The 25,719-nt window shown below is 39.9% G+C and overlaps 1 protein-coding gene across 1 annotated transcript; it reads left to right on the top strand.

Annotated features, from left to right (window-relative positions):
- Positions 1-639: 639 nt before the first annotated feature.
- Positions 640-17,517, top strand: LOC124124378 (presenilin-2-like). The gene is made up of 10 exons (XM_048403752.1): positions 640-1,120; positions 1,762-1,994; positions 2,875-3,016; positions 4,827-4,894; positions 6,692-6,912; positions 8,193-8,291; positions 8,672-8,776; positions 10,375-10,629; positions 10,997-11,109; positions 11,821-17,517. Exons 1-10 carry the CDS (start codon positions 932-934, stop codon positions 11,974-11,976), a joined length of 1,581 nt encoding a protein of 526 aa, XP_048259709.1. The 5' UTR covers positions 640-931; the 3' UTR covers positions 11,977-17,517.
- The last annotated feature ends 8,202 nt before the right edge of the window (positions 17,518-25,719 follow it).

Raw genomic sequence — 25,719 nt, 5'->3', positions numbered from 1 at the left:
GACGAACAGGTCTGGTTGTTGATGAAATATAGTGATAGCTAAATAGACAGATTTTCTATTCATGCACCGATTGTCTTTAAATGCAATATCCAGTTATGTATGACTATTTAATAATCTCAAACCAAATTTGACTCGAGTGGTCCAATAGTTTTTCAGATATTGTTGTAAACGTCGGTACCTTAACTTCACTGCGAGCGTTCAGCTCTGAGCTCTAGATTTTCTTAAGTCTACATTTGTACTCTGCCCGAAGATTTTCCTTGATATGGGCATTCTGGAGTTTGTCCCTAACCTGCATCCCTATGAACATATATGCCTGACCTTCCACGAGATGGTCAATAACTCCTCCCCAAGTAAACTGACTGATCCTCCCTCTTCAGATTATTATTGTTGTTAACTTACAAAAACGTGAACTTATCTTGAATTCCTTTCCCATCGGTGGGCATATATACTGATAAGTCATATCCCCCTGCCATTTGTGACCAACTCGACCCATTCCGGGACAAGCATGTAAGCTTACGGAGAGATGCGAGTCTTGACGAATGATCACCGTGTGCGTTGTGGATATTTTCAGCTATAGGCGTACGCGCAACAGAGAAGGTAGGTCAGGTCATAAGACTTGGCAGCGTTTCATGTCACGTGAGTTGATGTCATTTCCTTCGGAGTTTACTTCCGGGAACCACTACCCTAAAGTAAAACAAAAAGTCAATATCTTTACGTTGTTTCAAGTACCTTTCTTAGTTTTCGCACATTTTATTTATAATTTCTGTCTTGTAAAATCATTTTTATTCAGTCTACGCGGCTTAGATATTGTATGTGATTTGGCAGTTATTCTGTGTCTTGTGACTCACTGAGCAAGAAAACAGATCGGGGTTGACAAATAAAAGGGGAGCATTTATCGAACTGTTCGGCGTGATACGATGACACAGTCTGTATGAGCGCAGTACAGTCAACCCCTCCAAGCGACGGAGAGCCAACTGAACGGACTGGTCTTATGTCCGGCGGCCGTAACAGCAGAAACATGGAAAACGTCAGCTTCAGCAACTCAACTCCGTCGTATCAGAGAGATTCCCCTGCCGTACTTGACACAGACACGACCCAAACGGACGAGAGAGGTTTCAGTGTAAGTGTGGTGATTTTTATGTACAGGTTAATGAGGTTATACAAATCAAGAGCCAAATCAATTTTTAAACCAAGGACCGAATACTGTGAAAATCAATAGTTCAAATAGGGATTTATGTTTTAATGTTTAGTATTTCTAGGTCTTTGTTCGTGATTATTTATGAATCATACAAAACTTGACCAAAATATATCCTGAATCATAAAATTTTACAATAATTAATGATAATTCATTTTTGTTGCCAAGTTGTTAAGTACATTGTGTGTATTTGGACATGATCTGTGACTTTAGCCACTATACCAAAGGTTAATGCTAATAAAATTCTGTCCGGAGTGATACGGAAAGGGACGATTATTTTGTTCTTTTATATCCCAAGCCGTAAGGAATGATGTGATAATAGCTCCATGGATCAGACATTGAATGACAGAGTATTTAATAATTTGTATATGGCAACCAAATTTCACAAATTACATGTATGTATGCATTGGTGAAATAAATTTTCAGATATTTTTGTTTCACTTTTCTTTTTTAAGGAATGGGAGCATGGCAAATTTGAACAAATTCAACCCTTACTTGATCAATGCTTACATGTCTATGAAGAAAATAGAAAATTATTTTTTATGATGCTTATTGTAAAATTTCAGAGTGCTCGCAGCAGAGAAACAAGACGTGATCAAGATAATAGCACTAATCCATCAGTGCAGTCGCGCCAGAATGGCAGCAACCAGGGAAGTGCAGGATCTGATGAGGAAGACGAAACACTACTGTACGGAGCCAAGCATGTCATCATGCTGTTTGTGCCCGTCACACTCTGTATGGCTGTTGTCGTAGCAACCATTAGTTCTGTCACATTTTACACAGAACAAACAACCTACTTGTGAGTTTTAAGTATAAATGTATTTTTTACTTTTATTGAGCTTAATTTTGAAAAAAATATGTTCCTTTTAGACTGAAATATAATTTGTTCTAAGACAAAAGATGTGTTAAATTTGTGTTGGTGCCTTATACTTGAAATATGTGGCATTATTGTGTATCATGTGTTTGGCATGGACATAAAGAAGAAAGTGTGCTGATTGGATGTCCAAATATTATAACAATTATGAGGTTTTTTTGTTTATTTTGCTATAATTACAGTAAACTACAGTTATAGTGAAACTCAAGGGGACCACTAAATTTAGTTCGTAATAACCGTAGTTCGTTATATAACCATATCTCAGCATATATACAACAAATGACCGGAACTAAAAAATAAGTTTGTTATATTTGTCAGTCTGTTATAAGCGTGTTCATTATAAACGTAGTTAACTGTATTATTAAATAAATTCCTGCTATGAAGAGGTGCTTTACAGCTGTTCTAGGGACTGAGAATCAAGAATTACAGTATCTTTTCAGCTGAACACTGTCGAATAGAGTGTGATAATGATTTTCGGAGGAAACACGGGGGAACATTTAAGAATTTGACTTTCGCTTTGTGTGAGATCACTGGAGTATGAACCCTGACAGAGTGAAGGCCAAACTGTACGAACGTCAGAGCTTGCGACAATGTTCAAACAATGTTGGGCCTCCTAACCATGAAGGTTGAACTCACTCAAAGTGAAAGTCAATTGCAGCATGGTGATTATTTTTTGTGTGTACATCCCTCAGTATGCTCAGGGAACAGTTCAGGTATTTTCAGCGTTCAAGCCATGCATTTGTTTGTCACATAGAATGGTGTATTTAGACAAATCTTACATGGATATCAACCATTCTTTCTCCAGAATCTACACCCCTTTCCATGACAAGACTGATGACACAGGAACTAAACTGTGGCAGTCTTTTGCCAATGCCTTCATCTTGTTGGGTGTGATTGTAGCTCTCACTGTTGTGCTGCTGCTCTTGTACAAGTACAGATGTTATAAGGTGAGCTATGCATCTGGGATGCAGTGTAGGGTACTTCACTGGTAAGGATAAGATTGCTAATACGCCATCAAAACTACAGTCCTGCGAAGATGGACTAACGTAAGACAAGCTTCATGCTACCAATGTCAACTGGGATATTGAAATAAAAACAAGGAAGGAGAACTGAGATTTAATCACTAATTATTTGAAATTAGTTAAAAGTATGTCTCTGGACAGGAAGTATTTGGGTTTTGAATGACAAGTCACCACTGAAATGTGTCTAGAAAATGGACAGGTGGCTATTTCCATAGACTTCAAACACTGACTGAGATATCAGTGTTGGGTATTGGTGCTTGATTCGATGTATATTTCCGTGCATTTATGGTGTGTGTATGCCCTTATACAGCAGACTTGGTTGGGTGTATGCCCTTATATAGCAGACTTGGTTGTGTGTATTGACATATAATAGCACACGTTTCTGTTGTATGTCCTTATATAGCAGACTTTTCTGTTGTGTGTATGTCCTTATACAGCAGACTATTCTGTTTGCATGGTTGGGTGTATACCCTTATATAGCAGACTTCCCTGTTGCATGTAAGTCTGTATATTGCAGACTTGTCTGTTGTAGGTATGTCCTTATATAACAGACCTTGTTGCGTGTATGTTCTTATATAGCAGACTTGTTTGTTGCAGGTATATCCTTATATAGTAGACTTGTCTGTTGCGTGTGTGTCCTTATATAGCAGACTTTGGTGTGTGTATGCCATTATATAGCAGAGACTTTGTTGGGTGTATGTCTTTATATGGCTTACGTTCCTGTTGGGTGTATACCCTTATATAGCAGACTGTTCTGTTGGGTGTATACCCTTATATAACAGACTTTGTTTGGTGTATACCCTTATATAAAACAGACATTGTTGGGTGTATACCCTTATATAGCAAACTGTTCTGTTGGGTGTATACCCTTATATAGCAAACTGTTCTGTTGGGTGTATACCCTTATATAACAGACTTGTCTGTTGTAGGTATATCCTTATATAACAGACTTTGTTGGGTGTATGTTCTTATATGGCTGACTTTCCTGTTGGGTGTATACCCTTATATAACAGACTTTGTTGGGTGTATACCCTTATATAAAACAGACATTGTTGGGTGTATACCCTTATATAGCAGACTGTTCTACTGGGTGTATACCCTTATATAGCAGACTTGTCTGTTGTAGGTATATCCTTATATAACAGACTTTGTTGGGTGTATGTTCTTATATGGCTGACTTTCCTGTTTTGGTGTATACCCTTATATAACAGACTTGTCTGTTGTAGGTATATCCTTATATAACAGACTTTGTTGGGTGTATACCCTTATATAGCAGACTTTGTTGGGTATATACCCTTATATAACAGACTTTGTTGGGTGTATACCCTTATATAACAGACTTTGTTGGGTGTATACCCTTATATAACAGACTTTGTTGGGTGTATACCCTTATATAGCAGACTTGTCTGTTGTAGGTATATCCTTATATAACAGACTTTGTTGGGTGTATACCCTTATATGGCAGACTTTGTTGGGTATATACCCTTATATAACAGACTTTGTTGGGTGTATACCCTTATATAACAGACTTTGTTGGGTGTATACCCTTATATAGCAGACTTGTCTGTTGTAGGTATATCCTTATATAACAGACTTTTTGGGTGTATGTTCTTATATGGCTGACTTTCCTGTTGGGTGTATACCCTTATATAGCAGACTTGTCTGTTGTAGGTTTATCCTTATATAACAGACTTTGTTGTGTGTATGTCCTTATATGTCAAACTTTTGTGTCCAGGTGATCCACGGCTGGCTGATTGTGTCCTCACTCATGCTCCTGTTCCTCTTCTCATACATATACCTGGGGTGAGTGAAAGACACTGACTTTATAGCAGTACTGTTGAGTGTTAATGCCAATAACAGGCTTCACAAGCTGTGTTTGAAGTCAAACCTGATACTTCACTGTAATGATGAAAGTCTTTAACGAATGGTTATGAAGAACTAATTGGATATTCTGGTCAGTCTTTGTAATGATCAGTCCATTTCTAGTTAATTTGAAATAATATGCAGTTACCATGGTCACAAACCTCTTCATCTCCAACCTCGTCTTTGAACCAATCACTTTGGGATAACTTGAAATGGAGGTAAAGCTCCACAACCCGTTTCCAACAAAGACCAGTTGACAGATGTGTTAAGGAAATCGTCCACAAGTTGGGAATTGAAAACTAGCAAGCAATTGATCCAACTCAAGGTAAAAGTACCAGTAACGTTGCTAATATGAAGTTTCCAAAATTTCCAAATCAGTAGCATGACATGTTTGTAATCTTTTGTACTTGAAACAAGTTTCTGATGACTATACCCAGCTTTGAGATGAAAGTGTAAACTCATTGTTTGGAGGTAAGAGGTAATGGTAAATATTTTCATCTCAAATTTGAGAGAAACAGACTTTAGCATGCTAAGTGGATTTTGGGTAGCCCAGTGGTTAAAGCACTTGCTCGTCAGGTTTGATTTCTCACATGGGTACAATGTGTTAAGCCCATTTCTGGTCTTCCCCCGTGATATTGCTGGAATATTGCAAAAGCGGAGTGCCATACTCACTCAGTCACTAAGCTAGCCATTGGTAGCAAAGACCAATGAAAAGGGTCTGAATCCGTACATTTGTAATAATTCAGTGTTTAGATAACCCAGTTTGACTGGATGTCTGTACCGTCAGATTAAGTGATGTCTGTACATGTATCTAAATGATGTGTATGTCTAAGTTACATGTCCGTATTGTGTAGTCAGTTCATATGTAGTGATTTAAATTTTTACTTATCCTGCATGACTCCGGATGCATTTACTGCTTACCTTACGACAATAAAGGACAGCACCTGTCTATTGGCAAATTCTTTAGGCATTTGAAAGTGTATACAATGAATAGATACACAAACAACTCTTTGTAACGCCAAATAAACATAAGCATGTTAAAAATACCTAGCTACGAATTGCAGATAATTTGACCACCTTGAAAGGTAAACAAATGTAACACAAATTCAAAATGGCGAAAATAATGAGCCACATGGCGCGAAAAAGACAAAATCTTTTTACATGAAAATCACCCATGTATTAATACCAAAAAAAAGTGAGAGTAATGTGAAAGTAATACATCACCCATCGCAGATATAATTTAGTGTGGTAGCCCGAAGCTAACTGCCTAAAAAAATCCCAAAGTTGATGAGCCCGGCTGAGACACATTCTAGCTGTTACACGACAAGCAGTAATGTGATAGGTTTTATTCCATCAAGATCACATGACAGTGGTGATGGTCCATGTAAAAATTGGGATTTGAAAACCGAAACAACTTTTCTGATCACCCAAGACCCCGGCTAGGCAGTATCCTTTATTGCTGTAAGGTAAGCAGTAAATGCATTAAGGAGGATTATGCATGATAAGAACACAAATTTCAAAAATATTTAGAGTTACATAAAATTGTGCATGTAACTTCAGGGTTAGAACTTAGGGTAGCCCTCTAGCCCGCAGCTAGTAGAAATTCATGTGGGCTAGTAGAAATTTCCAAATTTCCCCATTACTATATTACAATGGTATTCTATCTTTTCCTGGGCTAGTAAAGCTCTTGAGTTTAGTTCACAGCCTGTAACTTTCACCTCTTTATCATTATTTCAGTGAGGTGCTGCGAGCCTACAATGTCCCGTTCGATTATGTGACGGTGATTGTGTTGATGTGGAACTTCGGAGTAGTGGGGATGATCAGTATTCACTGGAAGGGTCCACTGCTGCTGCAACAGGCCTACCTCATCGTCATCAGCGCCCTCATGGCACTCATCTTCATCAAGTATCTCCCAGACTGGACCACCTGGGTTGTACTCGGAGTCATGGTTGTCTGGGGTCAGTCAGTCATCACATCAGTCCTCTCACATGTTGCTGTAGGGATTCCGGGGCAGAATAGGTCACACATACCCTACTTGTTGTAAGAGTCTGGGGTCAGTCAGTCATCACATCAGTCCCCTCGCATGTTGCTGTAGGGATTCCGGGGCAGAATAGGTTGCAAATACCCTACTTGTTGCAAGAGTGTGGGGTCAGTCAGTCATCACATCAGTCCTCTCACATGTTGCTGTAGGGATTCCGGGGCAGAATAGGTCACACATACCCTACTTGTTGTAAGAGTCTGGGGTCAGTCAGTCATCACATCAGTCCTCTCGCATGTTGCTGTAGGGATTCCGGGGCAGAATAGGTCACACATACCCTACTTGTTGTAAGAGTCTGGGGTCAGTCAGTCATCACATCAGTCCTCTCGCATGTTGCTGTAGGGATTCCGGGGCAGAATAGGTCACACATACCCTACTTGTTGTAAGAGTCTGGGGTCAGTCAGTCATCACATCAGTCCTCTCGCATGTTGCTGTAGGGATTCCGGGGCAGAATAGGTCACACATACCCTACTTGTTGTAAGAGTGTGGGGTCAGTCAGTCATCACATCAGTCCCCTCGCATGTTGCTGTAGGGATTCCGGGGCAGAATAGGTTGCAAATACCCTACTTGTTGTAAGAGTGTGGTGGGGGGGTCAGCCATCACGGTACCAGTTGTGCCTATATCTCGGATCTTTAGCTTCTTTTATTCCTGTATATAAAAGGGGTGGTCAGGTAGCCTAGTGGTTAAAACATTAGCTTGTCATGCCGAAGACCCGGGTTCGATTTCCGACATGGGTAAAATGTGTGTGTGAAGCCCATTTGTAGTGTCCCTCGCCATGATATTGCTGGAATATTGCTAAAAGGGCGTAAAATCTCACTCACTCACTCACGCCTGTACATAAACTTGGTTCCCCAAACCAAAATCTCTTGACAGTCCCTTGCTACAAGCTCGCGCCTAATAGAAACAGATCTGTCTCCTACTTTCTGCCCGATTTGTTAAACTCGATATCCATTGACTCCAAATCAGCCAGCGACCTTGAGTTTTCTTTGATCGAAACTACTATGCCTAAGTTTCAGTTTCTATTTTTGTAATGTTTTCGTCTTACGTAATGCGATGAGCATGTACCAGTGCATGAATTTGGATATTAGAAATGTACATTTATTATTATTATTATTTGTGTACTTTTGTTTAAAGATGAAATTGATTTGATTTCATGATGTGAAAAAAAAAAAAATATGCTAATTTCTGTGTTTTGCTCAGATCTGGTGGCTGTGTTGTGTCCCAATGGCCCACTGCGTGTCTTGGTGGAGACTGCCCAGGAGAGGAACGAACCTATATTCCCTGCCCTCATCTATTCCTGTGAGTTATTCACACTAACAGCTCGCCACATGGAGCTACCATATTGAATAACAACTGAACATACATGTATATCAACATGCCCATGTAATTGTGATCGTGTTTGATAAGACTCAACTCTGATCTGTTCAGTTTCAATAACTGTATGAAGTACAGATTTTACTTTTTTAGTAAGTACCAATGAAATGCCCAACAATCTTAATGAAAATGTCTCACCGAGGAGGTGAATTTGGCCTTCTGTAACCATGGTTATCGATGGGAAAATGAAAAAATTATATTTGATAATTGTGCAGGTCTTTCCTGTACTTTAGAACATATCAGTGTTTAACCTTCTCAGTTGAAACAGAGCTATAAAGCTTGTTCTTTCTTCCCTCCTATCTCAGCAACAATGATGTGGCAGGTGGTGACGGCGGCTGATGGAGAAGATGGGGATAAACAGCAGAAGAAGAAGAAGAGGAAACGAGGCAGCCCGAGCTCAGATGACACAGGTGAGGAGTGCTGCTATAAAACAGACGCTTACAGAGCTCTTGACAGACAATACATCTATTACGAGAACCATAAACAATACTGACAGCCCCAGATGCCCTGTTAGTCATGTGACCTGCACAAATGGGGAATAAATCATGGTCATAACATTTTGTTCCTGTCACCTGGTGATTGTGTAGTAATCTTGTTTCAGAGTGACCTTGTATTACTGACTTGAAGATGTTATTGTCGTGCACAATCTGAACGATAGTTCAACTTTTTTTATATTTCCATGTCAGTGCTCGAAATATGTGGAACCCAATAGGTTATCTGTACCTCATGCTGCTTTGGGGGGTAAGTTAATGGCAGATCCAGAGGAGGTGTCAGCAGCAAACCTTCACCCACCCAAACCCCACCCACAGAAACCCCACCCACAAAAACCCCACCCACAGAAACCCCGCCCAAACCCCACCCACCCTGCAACCTTTTGAAGACCGCACATACATGTGAGTTCTTTTCATCGATAATATTATGTTTCTGGTCTCTGACATCAATTTGAAAAATTTTCATGGATCAGGGACCAGTCATGGGTCAGAGGGGTGAGAAGGGACCAGTCATTTATGGGCTGGGATTGGTCAGAGGGGACTAGTCATTTATAACCTGAGAGGGGTCAGTGGGAACCAGTCATTCATAGGGTGGGATGGGTCAGAGGGAACCAGTCATTTATAGGGTGGGATGGGTCAGAGGGGACCTGTCATTTATAGGCTTGGATGGGTCAGAGGGGACTAATTATATATAGGCTGGAATGGGTCAGAGGGGACTAGTCATTAATAGGGTGGGGTGGGTCAGAGGGGACTAGTCATTTATAGGGTGGAATGGGTCAGAGGGTACCTGTCATTTATAGGCTTGGATGGGTCAGAGGGGACCAGTCATTTATGGGCTGGGATGGATCGGAGGGGATAAGTCATTTATAGGCTGGGATGGGTCAGAGGGGACCAGTCATTTATGGGCTGGGATGGATCGGAGGGGATAAGTCATTTATAAGCTGGGATGTGTCAGAGGGGACCGGTCATTTATTGGCTGGAATGGGTCAGAGGGGACTAGTCATTAATAGGGTGGGGTGGGTCAGAGGGAACTAGTCATTTATAGGGTGGAATGGGTCAGAGGGGACTAGTCATTAATAGGGTGGGGTGGGTCGGAGGGAACTAGTCATTTATAGGGTGGAATGGGTCAGAGGGTACCTGTCATTTATAGGCTTGGATGGGTCAGAGGAGATAAGTCATTTATGGGCTGAGATGTGTCAGAGGGGACCAGTTATTTATAGGATCAGAGGGGACCAGTCATTTATGGGCTGGGATAGGCCAAAGGGGACCAGTCATTTACAGGCTGGAATGGGTCAGAGGGGACAAGTCATTTATAGGCTGGGATGGGTCAGAGGGGACTAGTCATTTATAGGCTGGGATGGGTCAGAGGGGACCAGTCATTTATAGGCTGGGATGGGTCAGAGGGAACCATTCATAGGCATTTGACATGTAATAGGTTAGGGTAATTATTTTCAGTACATTTGTGCATCAAAAACCTCTGTGAACATGATCAACACTATTGATTTGCTTCCTTACAGAAAGAACCACAGTTTCTACAGACACTGGTGCTACAAATGACATGCCGTCAGATAATGAAGAAGGTGGATTCCGGGACCATATATACACGCCTCGAGGACAGCTGTCCAGTAGCGGAGAGACTGACCGTGCTCGTTCAGCTGTAGCAACCTTTGGTGAGGTCCGATCTGAAGGTCGCAATGGCCCTGTTGATGACCGAGCAATGACTGGGAACGCACGGCAACAGCCGCAACAGGCAGCTCAGGAAGATGAAGAAAGTAAGTTGATGTGTGATGAAAGTGTGAATCTGTGGTCAGAATGCAGCTGAGGATGGTTGCTGCTGTAAATGAAGTAATGCGACTTGTCTTATGTTGGTACTGTTGATTAACTGTTGATTAATTGAAAGTGTCAATTGGGTGGTCACAATGGAAATAATAGACCCCCATCCACTGCATCAGCCCTGTTGCCATGGTTACAGTTCTAAATCATCATCACTTTCATCATCATCATCATCATCATCATTGTTCATGGTTTATCGTTTTATGAATAATGAGTGCTTGTAGTACTGTGTCAGCGTCCTGTGTCAGTGTTCACGGTAAGGTGTGGGTGAGTTGTGTATAATGGTGCCTCCTCTTCTGTGTGCAGGAGGCGTTAAGCTGGGACTGGGCGACTTCATCTTCTACGGTGTTCTGGTTGGGAAGGCTTCATCCTATGGAGACTGGAACACAACACTTGCCTGTTTTGTCGCAATACTCATTGTAAGTTACACATTAGAGAATATAGTTTCAAATTTAGAAAACATAATACATATGTCCAACATCTCAGAGTGTGTTGTAAGCTCAGTGTGGAATTCTTGTGATTGTCATTGGGATTCAGGGTTAGAACAGGTCCGCAGCAATGTATTCTTATAGCATGGGTGACATGTTCGGGTGGTCAGACTCAGTAACTTGGCTTATTGTGTGTTACCGCACCTCAAAGACGTGAATCGTTGCTCCTAAACAAACAATCACTGGTTTGTGTGGTCCAGTTTCAATTAATTACAGGTCACTGTTCTGCAGCTAAAATATATAAGAACAAACAAACAAACATAACATACTACCTTTGATTATATTACTGACAAAGTGAAACCTTAGCGGGACAGTAACATGAACATCATGCTAAGATGATCGTATCTTCCATAATTTAACATAGATTTACAAAGTCATTACACTACAATCGCTTTGTGGAATGAGACTCATGTATCATGGAATAATCTGTGGATTGAATATTTCTATCAAACATTGAATACTATGTATATGCTGACCAAAAGAAGGGATCATTTGGGGGGATATTGTTTTGTAGTGAAGACTGAGAACACACAATTTCATAAAAATATCCCCCAAAATATTAATGAGGCTTATTTGTTTCAGAATACATATAAACATGCAAGTATGATACCAAGCTAATAACTACTGTTTGTTCCTTCCTAGGGCTTGTGTTTCACGCTCTTGCTGTTGGCCATCTTCCGCAAGGCTCTTCCTGCTCTGCCGATCTCCATCACATTTGGACTTGTGTTCAACTTTGCCACCCGGGCACTTGTCAAACCATTCATGGACAAACTGGCAGGTGAACAAGTGTATATATAGCACTGTTTGAAGCACAGTCTCGGGGCAGGACTGTACATACCATTGTGTAAATCATATGGTCTCCAGGCTTTGTGTATATAACTGCTTCACATCTGTCATCTGGAAGCTGTGTTCTGTTTATGTCTCTGGTTGGGATTAATGTAACTGTGAAAGAAATAGTCTTCGGCATTGGCTGCATCAGTAGACTGTTCATGACAACATTTTATCTATATTTAGCAAAAAAAACTTAAAACCTGACCATGGTTAGTATACTTTTGGCCACTGACATGAAAGAAGAATGTCTCCCTCCAAAAATTGTACAAGTATTTGTTGGCCGAAAACTGACTGTTTTACTTTTTAGCTTGCGGAGATGTTTTTTTAACATTACAAATCAAGAACTGTAAGAGTACTGATGTTTTACACAAATATGTCACTTGGTGACCGTGACTTCTTATCTGTGCTGAATATTACATGATTTAACATACAGATAGAGACACAGAGGATAATACATGAGTTATAAATATGTTATTTGTAATATGTCCGTTCCTTCATGTAAACAGGATGAAGCAATGGGCCATTTATTGTTGGAGGGTGGAGAAAATTAGGGGTTGTAAACACTCTTGACACATCAAGGTAAAGTTCAAGGAAATAGGTATACAGTTTCTGAGATCATTATGACCATGTGATTTTCAAAATACTTTCTTACAAGTGTGGGTTCTGAATATAGGGGGGAGGTTGGGTAGCCTAGTGGTTAAAGCGTTCACTCGTCACGCCAAAGACCCGGGTTCGATTCCCGATGTGGATACAATGTGTGAACTCATTTCTAGTGTCCCCCACCATGACATTGCTGGAATATTGCTAAAAGCAGCGTAAAACCATTCTCACTCTGAATCCAGGAGTGAATGGTTGAAAATTAATCCTCTAATGAACTCTGCCCCTGTGTCCTTTAATAAATGACTGGTCCCTTAGGCAAAGTGTAAAGTGAAGTGCTGACGTAAATGAATTTAATTTTACGTCATGTGGACTCTTCAGTCCTTCAAAACTACGAGACTTTGCTTGTGACATTTTAGGACTTTGATAGGAAACTACATCTAGTTTTTCTTTCAGTAATTACCATCTTTCTTTGGATGTATCTACAGTGTTAGGTCATGAACACTTGGCTGACAACACTCTAGGTCAGCGAGAGCGTGAGTTGGGTTGAACGCCACTTTGAACAGTATTTCAGTTATATCATGGCGTGTCAGCTTCATGTGGAAGGAAAGCCTGAAGTGATGCTACAGTGCTCTAAACATAAATATGTACATCAACATGCCACTTGAAATGTTATCCAGTGAATCCAGGAAAAGAATCCACAAAGTTGACAACCATACACTCAAGGAATTCATGAATGTTCTATCTCTGTGTGGACTAATTTGTTCTTCTAAGGTGTGTTGAGTCAATGACACTGCATCTTCCCGAGACAAGGGAGTTAACTGACTATAAAAGCCCAGTTTCCACCCTTGCCGAACTAGGTAGGAATTATGGAGTTACGTTTTGGCTGGACTAACGAGTCTATGCATAGTCCAATCAAAATCAAGTGACGAACTAGACATCCGGTTCATAAACAACATAGCGACTGCCGTGCAGAATTCAGTCGACTGCAGGATTTGCGGAGCATGTGTGCCGTCAACAGGGTGTCTAGTTCGTCAAGGGTGGAAACTGGACTCTTACAGTCAGTTAACTCCCTTGCCTAGGGAAGATGGTGACACTGCAGTTGTTGCTGTGTGTGGAGTGTTGTGCTTGTCATGTCATCCTGTCTTGTGTCGAGTGTTGTTGCTGTCTCTGAGCCATTTGAAATCCTCTCCATATTTTCTTATATTACTGTAAATTGATGTGTATTATATTCATGATGCATTGGAAACAAAGCAGCTAGTATGTACATACTGACTTTTAATTATTTCCCTGTTAATGCAAGGAAACATTTCATTGATTAATCATGAGGAATAGAACAGATTTTTGAAGGAGACAGTCGGTTTAAGATGTATTATTATTAGGGAGAAAGGGTGGAACGATTTGACAAGATTGTTTTTGATACATTGATTAACATTTAATTAAGAATGAGGCTGGATGCTGTAGTTTAATTTCGCTACAACTAACTCAGGTACACTAACTCCGTATATTCAGCTGTATGCTATGATCATCCTTGCAGCTCTCTGATAAAAAGAACTTTAAGGGATGTAGTTAGACAATGATATTGCACATGTATTGAATGGTTAAGGACTGACCATTTCACTTTGGTTAAACTGAAATTGATTCCGTATTCAACTCTCTCCATTTGAGAAAAAAGAAAGAAAGGAAAGTTGTGTGTCAGACACAGTGTCTACCAACCATACAAATCTTCCTTGGAGATGCAAAAGTCACTTCTTTAGTTTGGTCTGCAGGAAATCACATCCACATCTAGTGTGGAGAAAATCACATCTAGTGTGGAGAAAATCACATCAAGTGTGGAGAAAAAAACAGCTGGTGTGGAGAAAATCACATCTAGTGTGGAGAAAATCACATCTAGTGTGGAGAAAAAAACAGCTGGTGTGGAGAAAATCACATCTTGTATGGAGAAAATCACAGCTGGCGTGAAGGAAATCACAGCTGTTGTGAAGGAAATCACATCTAGTGTGGAGAAAATCACAGCTGTTGTGAAGGAAATCACATCTAGTGTGAAGGAAATCACATCTTGTGTGGATGAAATCACATCTAGTGTGGAGAAAATCACAGCTGGTGTGAAGGAAATCTCATCCAGTGTGGAGAAAATCACAGCTGGTGCGAAGGAAATCACAGCGGGTGTGAAGGAAATCACAGCTTTTGTGGAGGAAATCACAGCTGGTGTGAAGGAAATCACATGTTTTACCTTACCTGACGCTACACCTTTAGCACTGTGTAGTGTCAGATAAGGGTAATATAACAATGCATTTAATCAGAAATGCTCATTTTTATATTTAAGACATTTGTTGTATGATTTTGCTTCACACCCTTAGGAAGTTGCTGTAGAAACAAAAATCACTTTTAAATCTACTGGATATTTGTTCCCCTCTATTTATCAATGTGTTACTCATCTAGAGCATTTAGTCATCCTCATTTTTTATGGATAGAGAAATATCTACCCCTATTATCATGGTAATTTATACTGTCAATAATTATAAATAGTGTCTCAAAGTCAGACTTTTACAAACAAGACATTCCCTTGTTCTTCAATATTGACAATATAAGTTGAATTTTTTAAAGTGATTGGAAACAAGTTGAGGCTTGCGTTTGTGTTTGATGGTATTTATCAACATAATCTTCACAGTACAATATCTAAAGTTTTATGTCTCCAAAGAGCTCATGGCTATAGCTGTACTTAAAGTTTTACCAAGGAACAGGAAATGAAACATTGTATGATGTTCGCACTGTTGTGTCCTGATGTCAAAATTGTAATTTTCTGTGCCTCGGAACTAAAGATATCGGTCACGTGACTGCTCATATTTGACCGATTGGAACCAGTTTTCTTTCAATTGTATCTGAATAATATTTCTGTCAACAGAAGTCCTTATTGCGTGATCCAGGGTGCCCTTTGTATACTATTAGCTCCAGTTTGTATGCCTGGAGTGCGAGAGGTGGAATCCCACATGAGGAGAGCCTACCATATTTTCTCCAGTGTCATTTCAGCTTTACCTGCAGAAGCAGCTAGCTTGCTTCCAGTCTGTTCAGTGGGCAAGTGTTTAGTGTCTGTAACGTTGTGTACTTTTTAACCGTTAATATTTCAGCATTCTGACCCTGTGTCTGTCTCTGTATATAGTCCCACTCACTTCTGTCAGGTATAAGTGCTAATGTCGGAGCACTTGCTTCATCAACAGATTCTCCAACAGTTGTTATCTTTCTCTTAAGCTAATTGTAGGATCTCTTTACAGGAGAGCTCTCAGATTAGTGTGGTCTACTGATGAACAGTGTTCTGGGAATCGGTCCTGTGTACCAGGATTTTTATAAGTGTGCTTTTCAGTCAGTGAAGACTCTCATGGCAAACTGTTCTATGGAAGCAAGGAACAGAATCCTGCTATCACACATACTGGACACCCAATACAGTTGTTTGGCTTTGGAAAATGAAGACCTGAACTTATAGAGCTTGGGGAATGGGGATGAGTTCTTATTCTTTTAGATCAGATAATTGTTTTTATGAGAAGTAAGAGGTTAGATGTCTTCTTTTTTTTGCCAGCTTCATTTGTTTTGTTAAATCAAAATGTTCAAAACAATATGCTTAATTAAGGGCAATGGTTTGATGGAAAGCTGTTAGACAAAAGCTTACTTGAATGAGGTCAGATCACAGGGGCTTGGAACACACTCACAAAACATGTTCTTCAAAGTACTTTGTGAATAGCATGGGAATTATTTAAAGACATTGCAGTAATTCAAGTCCCTGTGGATCAGATGGTTATTGTAGGAGTCTCTTTAGTTTCTCAGGAGCTCCGGGATAAACATTCCATGTCACACTGCACAGCATAGCAAACCCAGTGGACAACCTAGCTGCTCGTGTGTGACCAGGGGCTGGGTTTTGGTTCAGCCAACTGGAGCAAACAGCCACCAGCTAGAAATGAAAGGAAAAATAATCTTTTATTGATTGGCATTTTGCTCCACAGAATGTAACAAAAATCTTTTTTGTGTGTAAAATCTTAATCAAACATCTTACACAATGCTGTGACAAATGAAATAAAACAAATATTCAGATCTACATTTTAATATTTGATATCTTTATTTGGATCCACCAAGGCTAGTTTGTCTGCAGTCTGCATCCATAAAAATGAAAAAATGCTGTGACAACTGAGGATGAGTTATGATAGTACTGGTAAGCCAGGATAAGTTGAAAATGGCAATAATAAGTGACCTCACAATTAACCCTGTATGGCTATGTATGATCTCTGCCCACTGGAGCATACATCATACTACCTGCAACCCCGTTCCTCACAATGGTATGTATATGCATGTCCTGTCTCGGCTAACAAGTTCTTGTCACACTGACCTCTTAATAGAGATTCATGCGTGTCCACGGGAGCGTAGTCAATTTCATCATCATGTCATGCATGTGCACAACATGGGTACACCCTCTCTACCTGTAACAAACGAAAAATGTTTGCTCAAATTCTGTGCAGCTCCTACTTGTCTCGAATGCGTTTTCTGAGTTGGTTCAACTTATCCTGGTTTATTCATATTACCAGTAGGTTATACACTTGTGTGGTAATCATAAAACTTTGACACCACACTTTCAAGCAGTTAAGGCAACACCCTTATGTTTACAACACGGAAATAACATACGGTCATTGATCTGTCCAGAAGTGGTAATCATAAATAATATACTGTTACACTAAAGCTGATTTCAAACACAGGTTCCTGAATGATGGGCGGTGGGTTTGGTATGCTGTGCCACAATCATTTAATTATCACAACTTGATTGAGACTTTTAATGACCCTGATAATGTGATAACAGGGTGCTGTAGTAGCTGTTTGAAGGGGAAACCATTTTGTAACATTTTACGTATAAAATTATTTTTGTGCAAATGCAGTTTTCATGTTTTTTGTGTGTCCCAATAGATTTTTGAATAGATTACCACTGAGATCACGTGTGGCCCAGTCGCCTAAGCTGCTGAAATTTGCTGTGTGGGCGTGCCACACTGTCAGATTCCTGATTGTGGGTTTGAATGGCAGATTCACACTGATTACTATGAGGAGGCACGGGTGGCCAGTTGTCTAAGGCGCCGCGATTTGTTGTGCAGAGTTGTGTCCCTTGGGCACGCCAGAAACCTATGATTGTGGGTTCGAATCCTGGTTCGACCCGATTATGTTTCTAGGTTTGTCAGCACCATACCCTTGCTCGTGGGTTTCACCGAAGTGGTAAAAGTCTGAGACCTGCATCACACTTCGGGCTTTCCTCCCATAATAAACTGGCACGCCATGATATAACTGGAATACTGTTAAAAGTGGCGTTAAACTCACTCACTCATTACTATCATTGGTTTGTCTAAGACCTGCATCACTTTGGGCTTTCATCCCACACGATTTGATTGAAATATTGTTCCAAGCGGGTTCAAACCCAAATCTCTCCTGTTCACACTCTCCCACTGGACAAGGGGCAGTAATGAGGCATGGCATGTGGTGGTTGTTGACTAAAGATAAGTCGAACAGTGATTTCACAAAGATATTTATTTCAATAAAACCATCAAACAGCTATAAACATGATCCTCATCATTGATGTGACAAACAAATGCACCCTAGTTAGTGCCACTGTACTGTACGACCGGCACAAACATGACATCAACGCACACAACCAATCAATAGACCCTGTTTGAAATGCGGCTGGAACATGAGCAGTCAACAGCCAATGAATCAATGAAACCTCTGTGTGTGTGAATTAATAAATTCATCCAAATAATTCTGAAGGTTATGCATTAAACTTAATCAAGCCTAACTTCAAGCTTATAATTTGCGAGGGGACAGGTACTCGGGTCAGGTGGGTCCTGAGTAGGACCTTGGTACCAGCAGGACTACCCCGACACATTTTTAGTCATGTGATATACTGCTTTATGACAAAAATAAAAAATCACTATAAATCCATGGCTACAGTACAAGTCACCTCTTGTTTGCATTTCTTTCGACTAAGCTTGTAAAGGTGACTAAAGTGAGTATTGTTTTACGCCGCTTTTAGCAATATTCCAGCAATATCACGGCAGGGGACACCAGAAATGGGCTTCACACATTGTACCCATGTCGGGAATCGAACCTGGGTCTTTGGCATGACGAGTGGTCAGGCTCGCTGACTTGGTTGATGCATGTCATCGTATCCCAGTTAGTTAATTTGAAGCTCATGATGTCAGTCACTGGATTGTCTGGTCTAGACTGGATTATTTACAGACTGCCACCATATAGCTTGAATATTGCTGAGTGCGGCGTCAAACAACAAACAAACATATTTTTCCTTCTGTTTAAATAAGATAAAGCTACCTGATTGGTTATTTTTAGTAAATACCTTTTGCCAGGGCTCCAATAAATCAATTGCCAATCGGACATTTTGAACCTATCTCTTGAGACCTACAATAGGTACCCGGGTAGTAAATTTGGACAGCCCTACAAACAATAATACATGGTGAGAATGTGCCGATACTTGCTTCTTATGGTGAATGGGGTGCCATAGTCCGCATGCTTACAGCGGTAGCATGGCAACCTGAACAGAATCAAGCATATAACAAGCCAAGACAGTGGTTGATAGAGTGAGCACACAATCAGTCTCGATGGTCTGTCACACAAGTACTAAACCATCTGAAATTTACAAATCTTTCATGGAGACCCCACAGAGCACACTTGCTTTCCCTGACATGTATGAAAAGAACAGATATCAAATCCAAAAAAGGGCAAGACAAACAAGAATCAAGTTTGGTCATGGTTTTTTTCATTACATGAATACAAACAAACATGGCAGACAGGCACTGGCTTTGCCACTCTGATTCTGATGCAACCAGGTACAATTCTGTCTAAAAATAATGACTTGCAAGACAGACAATAACATTGAGAAATACAAGATGCAAAAATGCAACAGTAGTACCGTATTCGACGTTATAAGCGCCTTGCTCTAATAAGCGCCCATGGCGATATTTGCTAGTCAACAATACCAATTAGCACCCCTTCCGATTGATCAATGTATACAACACTTATTTATTCGCGTATAATACGTACTCGTGTATTATATGCACCTTTAATTATGTGCATTTAAATTCTGGCTGTCAGCATAAACCACGAAATTTATCTTTCAACTCTGTCTTTTTCACCAAAATAATATTCTAATAAGAGCCCCCTATTTCTAATTTTGAGAGCGCCCTGGGCGCTTATTACGTCGAATACGGTAAGTGACGGGGTGGAAATGACATACCCGGTACGCATGTAATTGTTCAAAGTGATGGCTGAAAGAAGCTGAAAACAGTTGACATATGATGCATAGTGTTTGTTTGGCTAAAGGGCACAAAAATACATCTTTTGAAATAAGGCCACAGAATTAAATATTATTACATGTGTTTGATATTGACATCTTTGAGAAAATGTACATGTAACAAAATTAGTCATTTTCATAATCTTATATCTGGCTAAATACTCAAAAGTCATGTAAATTTGACAATTGTCTTCAAAATGTAAGTGATATGTCATGATTGAAAGCAGTAAGCCAAATTAAAATACATTTGGTACTCTTCTTTTAGCCTATTTTCAGAGTAAAATTAAGGATGTAAAATTCATTATATATAAGGTATACATGGCAAGTGCATTACAAGAACTCCCTCATCAATCCATAGAATCGCATCTTATTTCACCAATCGCTAACAGTGATAAAGTGTCAACCATATTAACAGTTTGGTTATTATATTCATTCACTCAGATACAAAAAAGCAAGCGAATGTTTGTTTTACACTGCATTATTTCCAGTTATATCACAGCAGTCTTGAGCCAAGTTTGGCCTGGCACACCAGTGGTTGATAGCACGAGCAACAATCAATACTGTTGGGAAACCATGGCACACAAGTCGGCCAGCTGTCTCTTTAGTCATTACTTCATTTTTAAAAATGTAGTTTACACTGGCGGATCCAGTGTACGTGTGCATGGGCATGTGCATGTGCATGTACGTGTGCGCCTCCTTTTCAGACACCTTGCATGTTAACTGCACCCTTGGTATTACGTGCGTCCCTATATTTCAAAATCATTGATCTACCTCTGGCCTATATTTATTTTTAAGTACATAACCTACAATAATATCATACATCCCATTTATGTTATTGAGTGAGTATGGTTTTACGCCGCTTTAAGCAATATTCCAGCGATATGACGCAATATTATAGCATTATCTCGGCAGGAGACATGTGTTATTGTTTGTTTGTTTGTTTGCTGTTTAATGCCACACTCGGCAATATTCCAGCGATATGACGGCGGTCTGTAATTAAACGAGTCTGGACGAGACAGTCTAGTGATTGACATTACAAGCATCGATCCACGCAATTGGGATCGATGACATGCATCAAACAAGTCAGCGAGCCTGACCACCCAATCCCATTAGTTGCTTCTAAAGACAAGCATTGTCGCCTTTTATGGCAAGCATGTGCTGAAGACCTATCCTGCCCCTGGTGTTATTGGGAGGTCTTGATGTTGATTACTGCTGATCACCTTTGTTAGCATTGTAGAAAGGCCAATGAACGTTTAAACTGGACCTTATTTATTAATCAAATCAAAAGCACAGTCATTCAAGAAACTAATAAAACAAAAACAGTTGTTGATCTGGGCAACTTTTCAATGACCTAAAAGATATAGGTAATGATGCTCACATGTCAACTATTTATCAATGGTGGTTGGGACCACTGTCATATTCTGGGGTATCGTAAGCCAAATTGAAGTGATTAATTTCCAGAAAATGACAGTACACTGTGTTTCCAAAAGTACCTCACGAGCCTTACTGTGTCCCAAAATAATGGTTACACACATAATAATAACTAGCACTGTCACATTGTGATGTAAACAGTTATTCATCCATCATATAACTCATCAATATTAAATTACAACATTGATTAATATTTCTGTATTCATGTCTGATAAAAAGAAAGACTGATTATCAAAATATGCTCAATTCAAACAATGATATATTTTACATGGACACAGATTACAATACATTACAAATGTATACAAAATACTGATCTTATATTTTGATCAATAAAATAAAAAGTATGTACAATGTTAAAAATTCTGATTATGCTTGAAATAAATGCTTGACAGGACCTGGAATGTTGATGGACACACATCAAGCATGAGAACTGATATGTAACAACACAAGATTCATCACAGATACTAGAGTGACTCTGGAGGCACAGGAAAATGGACATCCTTCACTAATGTTTTTCAAGCGTATTATGATTCGTACTAATATGGATAAATACTCTGGACCCATTTACCACCAAACATTTGCTCTGACATGACAATAAATACCGGGGGGCGCGGTCGGGTAGCCTTGTGGTTAAAGCGTTCACTCGTCACGCTGTTCTAACCCGGGTTCGATTCCCGACATGGGTACAATGTGTGAAGCCCATTTCTGGTGTCCCCCGCCGTGATATTGCTCGAATATTGCTAAAAGCGGCGTAAAACCATACTCACTCACTCACTCAATAAATACTGTATTCGACGTAATAAGCGCCCAGGGCGCTCTCAAAATTAGAAATAGGTCGACTTGACCTGGGAACACCAGGGTCCCGCTCCACAAAGCGATCTTAGCGCTACGACTGTCGTAAGTTTATGTTAAAGTATAGGAGTTACTATTGTCTTCGTGCATAGATTGCTTTGTGGAAAGGCCATAGGACACCCCTGTCAATCGGCATCGATAACACAATCAAAGGCTCAATCGTACGAAACTGCATTTTTAATGTAGAACTATTGTCCGGGGCTCATAGTGCTAAGATAACTCCCATTCTACAACATAGGCTCACAACATCTTACTATTGCTTTGGGAAACATGGCCCAAAAAAGTCATTTTGATTCTTGAAGTCCATGAGTGAGAGAAATTCTGTGATAAGCTGGTGATAAGAGAAATTGGGATAAAAATGACCCTTCCAATAGAAGTTATGGTGGGGAATGGGTCCGGTGTATTTATCATCATAATGAATACATAATACACTGGCTAATTGAGGATGGAAAATGGGGAAAATACAAACATTTGAGTATTCACATTATTAACAAAGGTTTGTGCGTGCCCCTAACAGACATCTGGCAAAGTATGTCCGGAAACAACTAGGACATTGAACAGATGTCATGCATGTCTTGATTATAATGTCACAATACCAAGAATGTGACGTCAACATGACTTGATGAAACGTCACAATTTCTGGATCTAAATGTCATGGCTACAACTTCTATAAATGATCGTGATATAAAAATGCCTACAACATTGCTGGAAGATATAAATATGATATCAAAACAAGTACTGGTGTACTATGGATCAAAACATCTTTTTACACAAGTACATCTTGGTTTAAACCAAAATGAATTAATTTGAGAAATCATATTAATACAAATACTACATTCCTCAAAGGTAGAAGAAAAGGATTGCTTCATTCTGAATTATTTCACTAAAAAATATCTAATCAAAATCCACCTAGGTAGAATCTACTTTGCGTTGCCTACAGTCTACTATTATGTCCTGTAGGGAATAACATATTGTCCAGAGTGTCCATGGGGTTTTGACCCCTTTTCCTATTGCAATAATGGCCACCAGTCACATCCATCAAGAAGAGGAACGGAAAAGAAAATGACTCCCTACTCTTTAAGCAACAACTACCACTCGACTTATAAACAAACATCTTGTCACATCACATAAACCACCAGTGAGAAATGACCTGTGTGTGATATCACCCATCGATTGTTGGATTGCTTTAAACATTCTAGAACCATATCCTTTGTCACACAACAACATTCATGCATTAGCTCAATCATATCTTTACAAAATGTCTAAGAAAATCTGTAAAACATCATATAGAACTGGTTCAACCATATATAACAGGATTATTACAGGATTTTCACACAGAGTAGAAATGTCCTGGAAGCACAAATGTATAGAACATTGTAGAAGGGAAACAGAAAAAATATATATTGCATTCCGAGGGATGCACAATAATATTCATTGTACCTAATTCTTGACAAGAAACATAATGGTCCTGTAATTAAAGTAATTTTCAAATCTTACACTGTAGTGCACAATTCTTACATTACATTACGGGACCCTCACTGTACCTGTAAGGACCCTTGAAATTAATTATTAGGGGGTCCCCTGGACCCCTAATTTTGTTGGTCAAGGTAAGACCCTGTTATTAAATTAATGTAATAAGGCATCTTGAGGTATAAAGCCTAAGCAGCCTATACACAACAGCCTCCCACCCTCCCTTTAAACCCCTCAGGTGCACATCCTGGAGGGAGGGCCAAACAAAGTCAAATATCTGTAGAAACATCCACAAGCACAGTGAAGTCAGGATCATCTTCAGTGTTCAAAATTAAGGGGGAGGAGGAGTATTTGAATCTAGGGACCCCCTAAAACATTTAACTTTGTGGTTATGACAAGGCCAACTTTGGCATTTACCCATTATTTTGAACATTGATGATGATTCAAGAACACTGAACATCCTGCAACATGCTGTTAAAGAACACTACATGGCCTGCAACATACTGTTGAACAACACTACATGACCTGTAACATTCTGTTGAACAACACTACATGGCCTGCTACATGCTCTTCAAGAACACTACATGGCCTGAAACATTCTGTTCAAGAACACAACATGGCCTGCAACATACTGTTGAACAACAATACATGGCCTGCTACATGCTCTTCAAGAACACTACATGGCCTGCAACATACTGTTCAACAACACTACATGGCCTGCAACATACTGTTCAACAACACTACATGGCCTGCAACATACTGTTCAACAACACTACATGGCCTGCAACATTCTGTTCAACAACACTACATGGCCTGCAACATGCTCTTCAACAACACTACATGGCCTGCAACATTCTGTTCAACAATACTACATGGCCTACAACATTCTGTTCAACAATACTACATGGCCTGCAACATGCTCTTCAAGAACACTACATGGCCTGCAACATGCTCTTCAAGAACACTACATGGCCTGCAACATACTGTTTAAGAACACTAGATGGCCTGCAACATTCTGTTCAAGAACACTACATGGCCTGCAACATTCTGTTCAAGAACACTACATGGCCTGCAACATGCTCTTCAAGAACACTACATGGCCTGCAACATACTGTTTAAGAACACTACATGGCCTGCAGTCTCAGTGCTTGCTACCGCAACACAAAGATCTGAGGACATCCCATTACAGGCCACATCATGTCACATATTATGCTATACACTTTCACCAACTTTAACACTTGGTCCTCAAGGGTTACATGTGTGTATCAACAAGGGCACAGTCAAAACAAGAAGAATTGAGACATCTATATCGGCAACCACATAGGTTTCCTACTGCTTCAGAAATAATCTAAGTGACTTAAAAAGTTGACATCAAAAGGTACAGCTTCAGTCCGAAGCCATGCTGGTTGAAGTGTGTGCACATGCATAAGCTAGTATGTGATTTAATCCACTCGTCTGAAACCTTAGTCTATTAAAATTTTCTTTGGTCTAAGCACAGCCAATAAGAGTCCACATTATAACACTAAAATCTATTACAAATGATGTTATAACACAGTAAGAGCTAGGTTCGGGCAAGTAGACTTCAAAGGTTTATGTCACAGACTGACAAGCTAATGCAAATCCTAAAAATGTGGGATTTGGAAGCAAAGCCTGCTTTGAATGCAGGGGAAAACGACAAATTGAAATAGTATTCATAACAAGAATCACCCTTGGCTTGGGAAATATGGACACAAATTGTGACGGACGGACAGATGGAGCCCGTTTCAGTATCACCTACAAATGATGGTGAGGGAGGACGTCTTGAGGAAAGTACAAATGTTTGCATAACAATATAGTTCAACATGTTCAAAACAGAAAAAAAAATAAATATCCGAAAGAGAGTGAGTGAGTGGGTTGGGTTTAACGCCACTTTTAACAGTATTCCAGTTATATCACGACGTGTCAGCTTAATGTGGGAGGAAAGCCCGAAGTGATGCAGGTCTCAGACGTTTACCACTTCGGTGAAACCCACGAGCACAGGTATGGTGCTG

Source organism: Haliotis rufescens, unplaced genomic scaffold (genome assembly GCF_023055435.1).
Source record: "Haliotis rufescens isolate VD_foot unplaced genomic scaffold, xgHalRufe1.0.p SCAF_3, whole genome shotgun sequence".
Lineage (NCBI taxonomy): Eukaryota > Metazoa > Mollusca > Gastropoda > Lepetellida > Haliotidae > Haliotis > Haliotis rufescens.
Note: the sequence above shows the minus strand (reverse complement) of the source record. Positions and strands in the feature narration are given on the sequence as shown.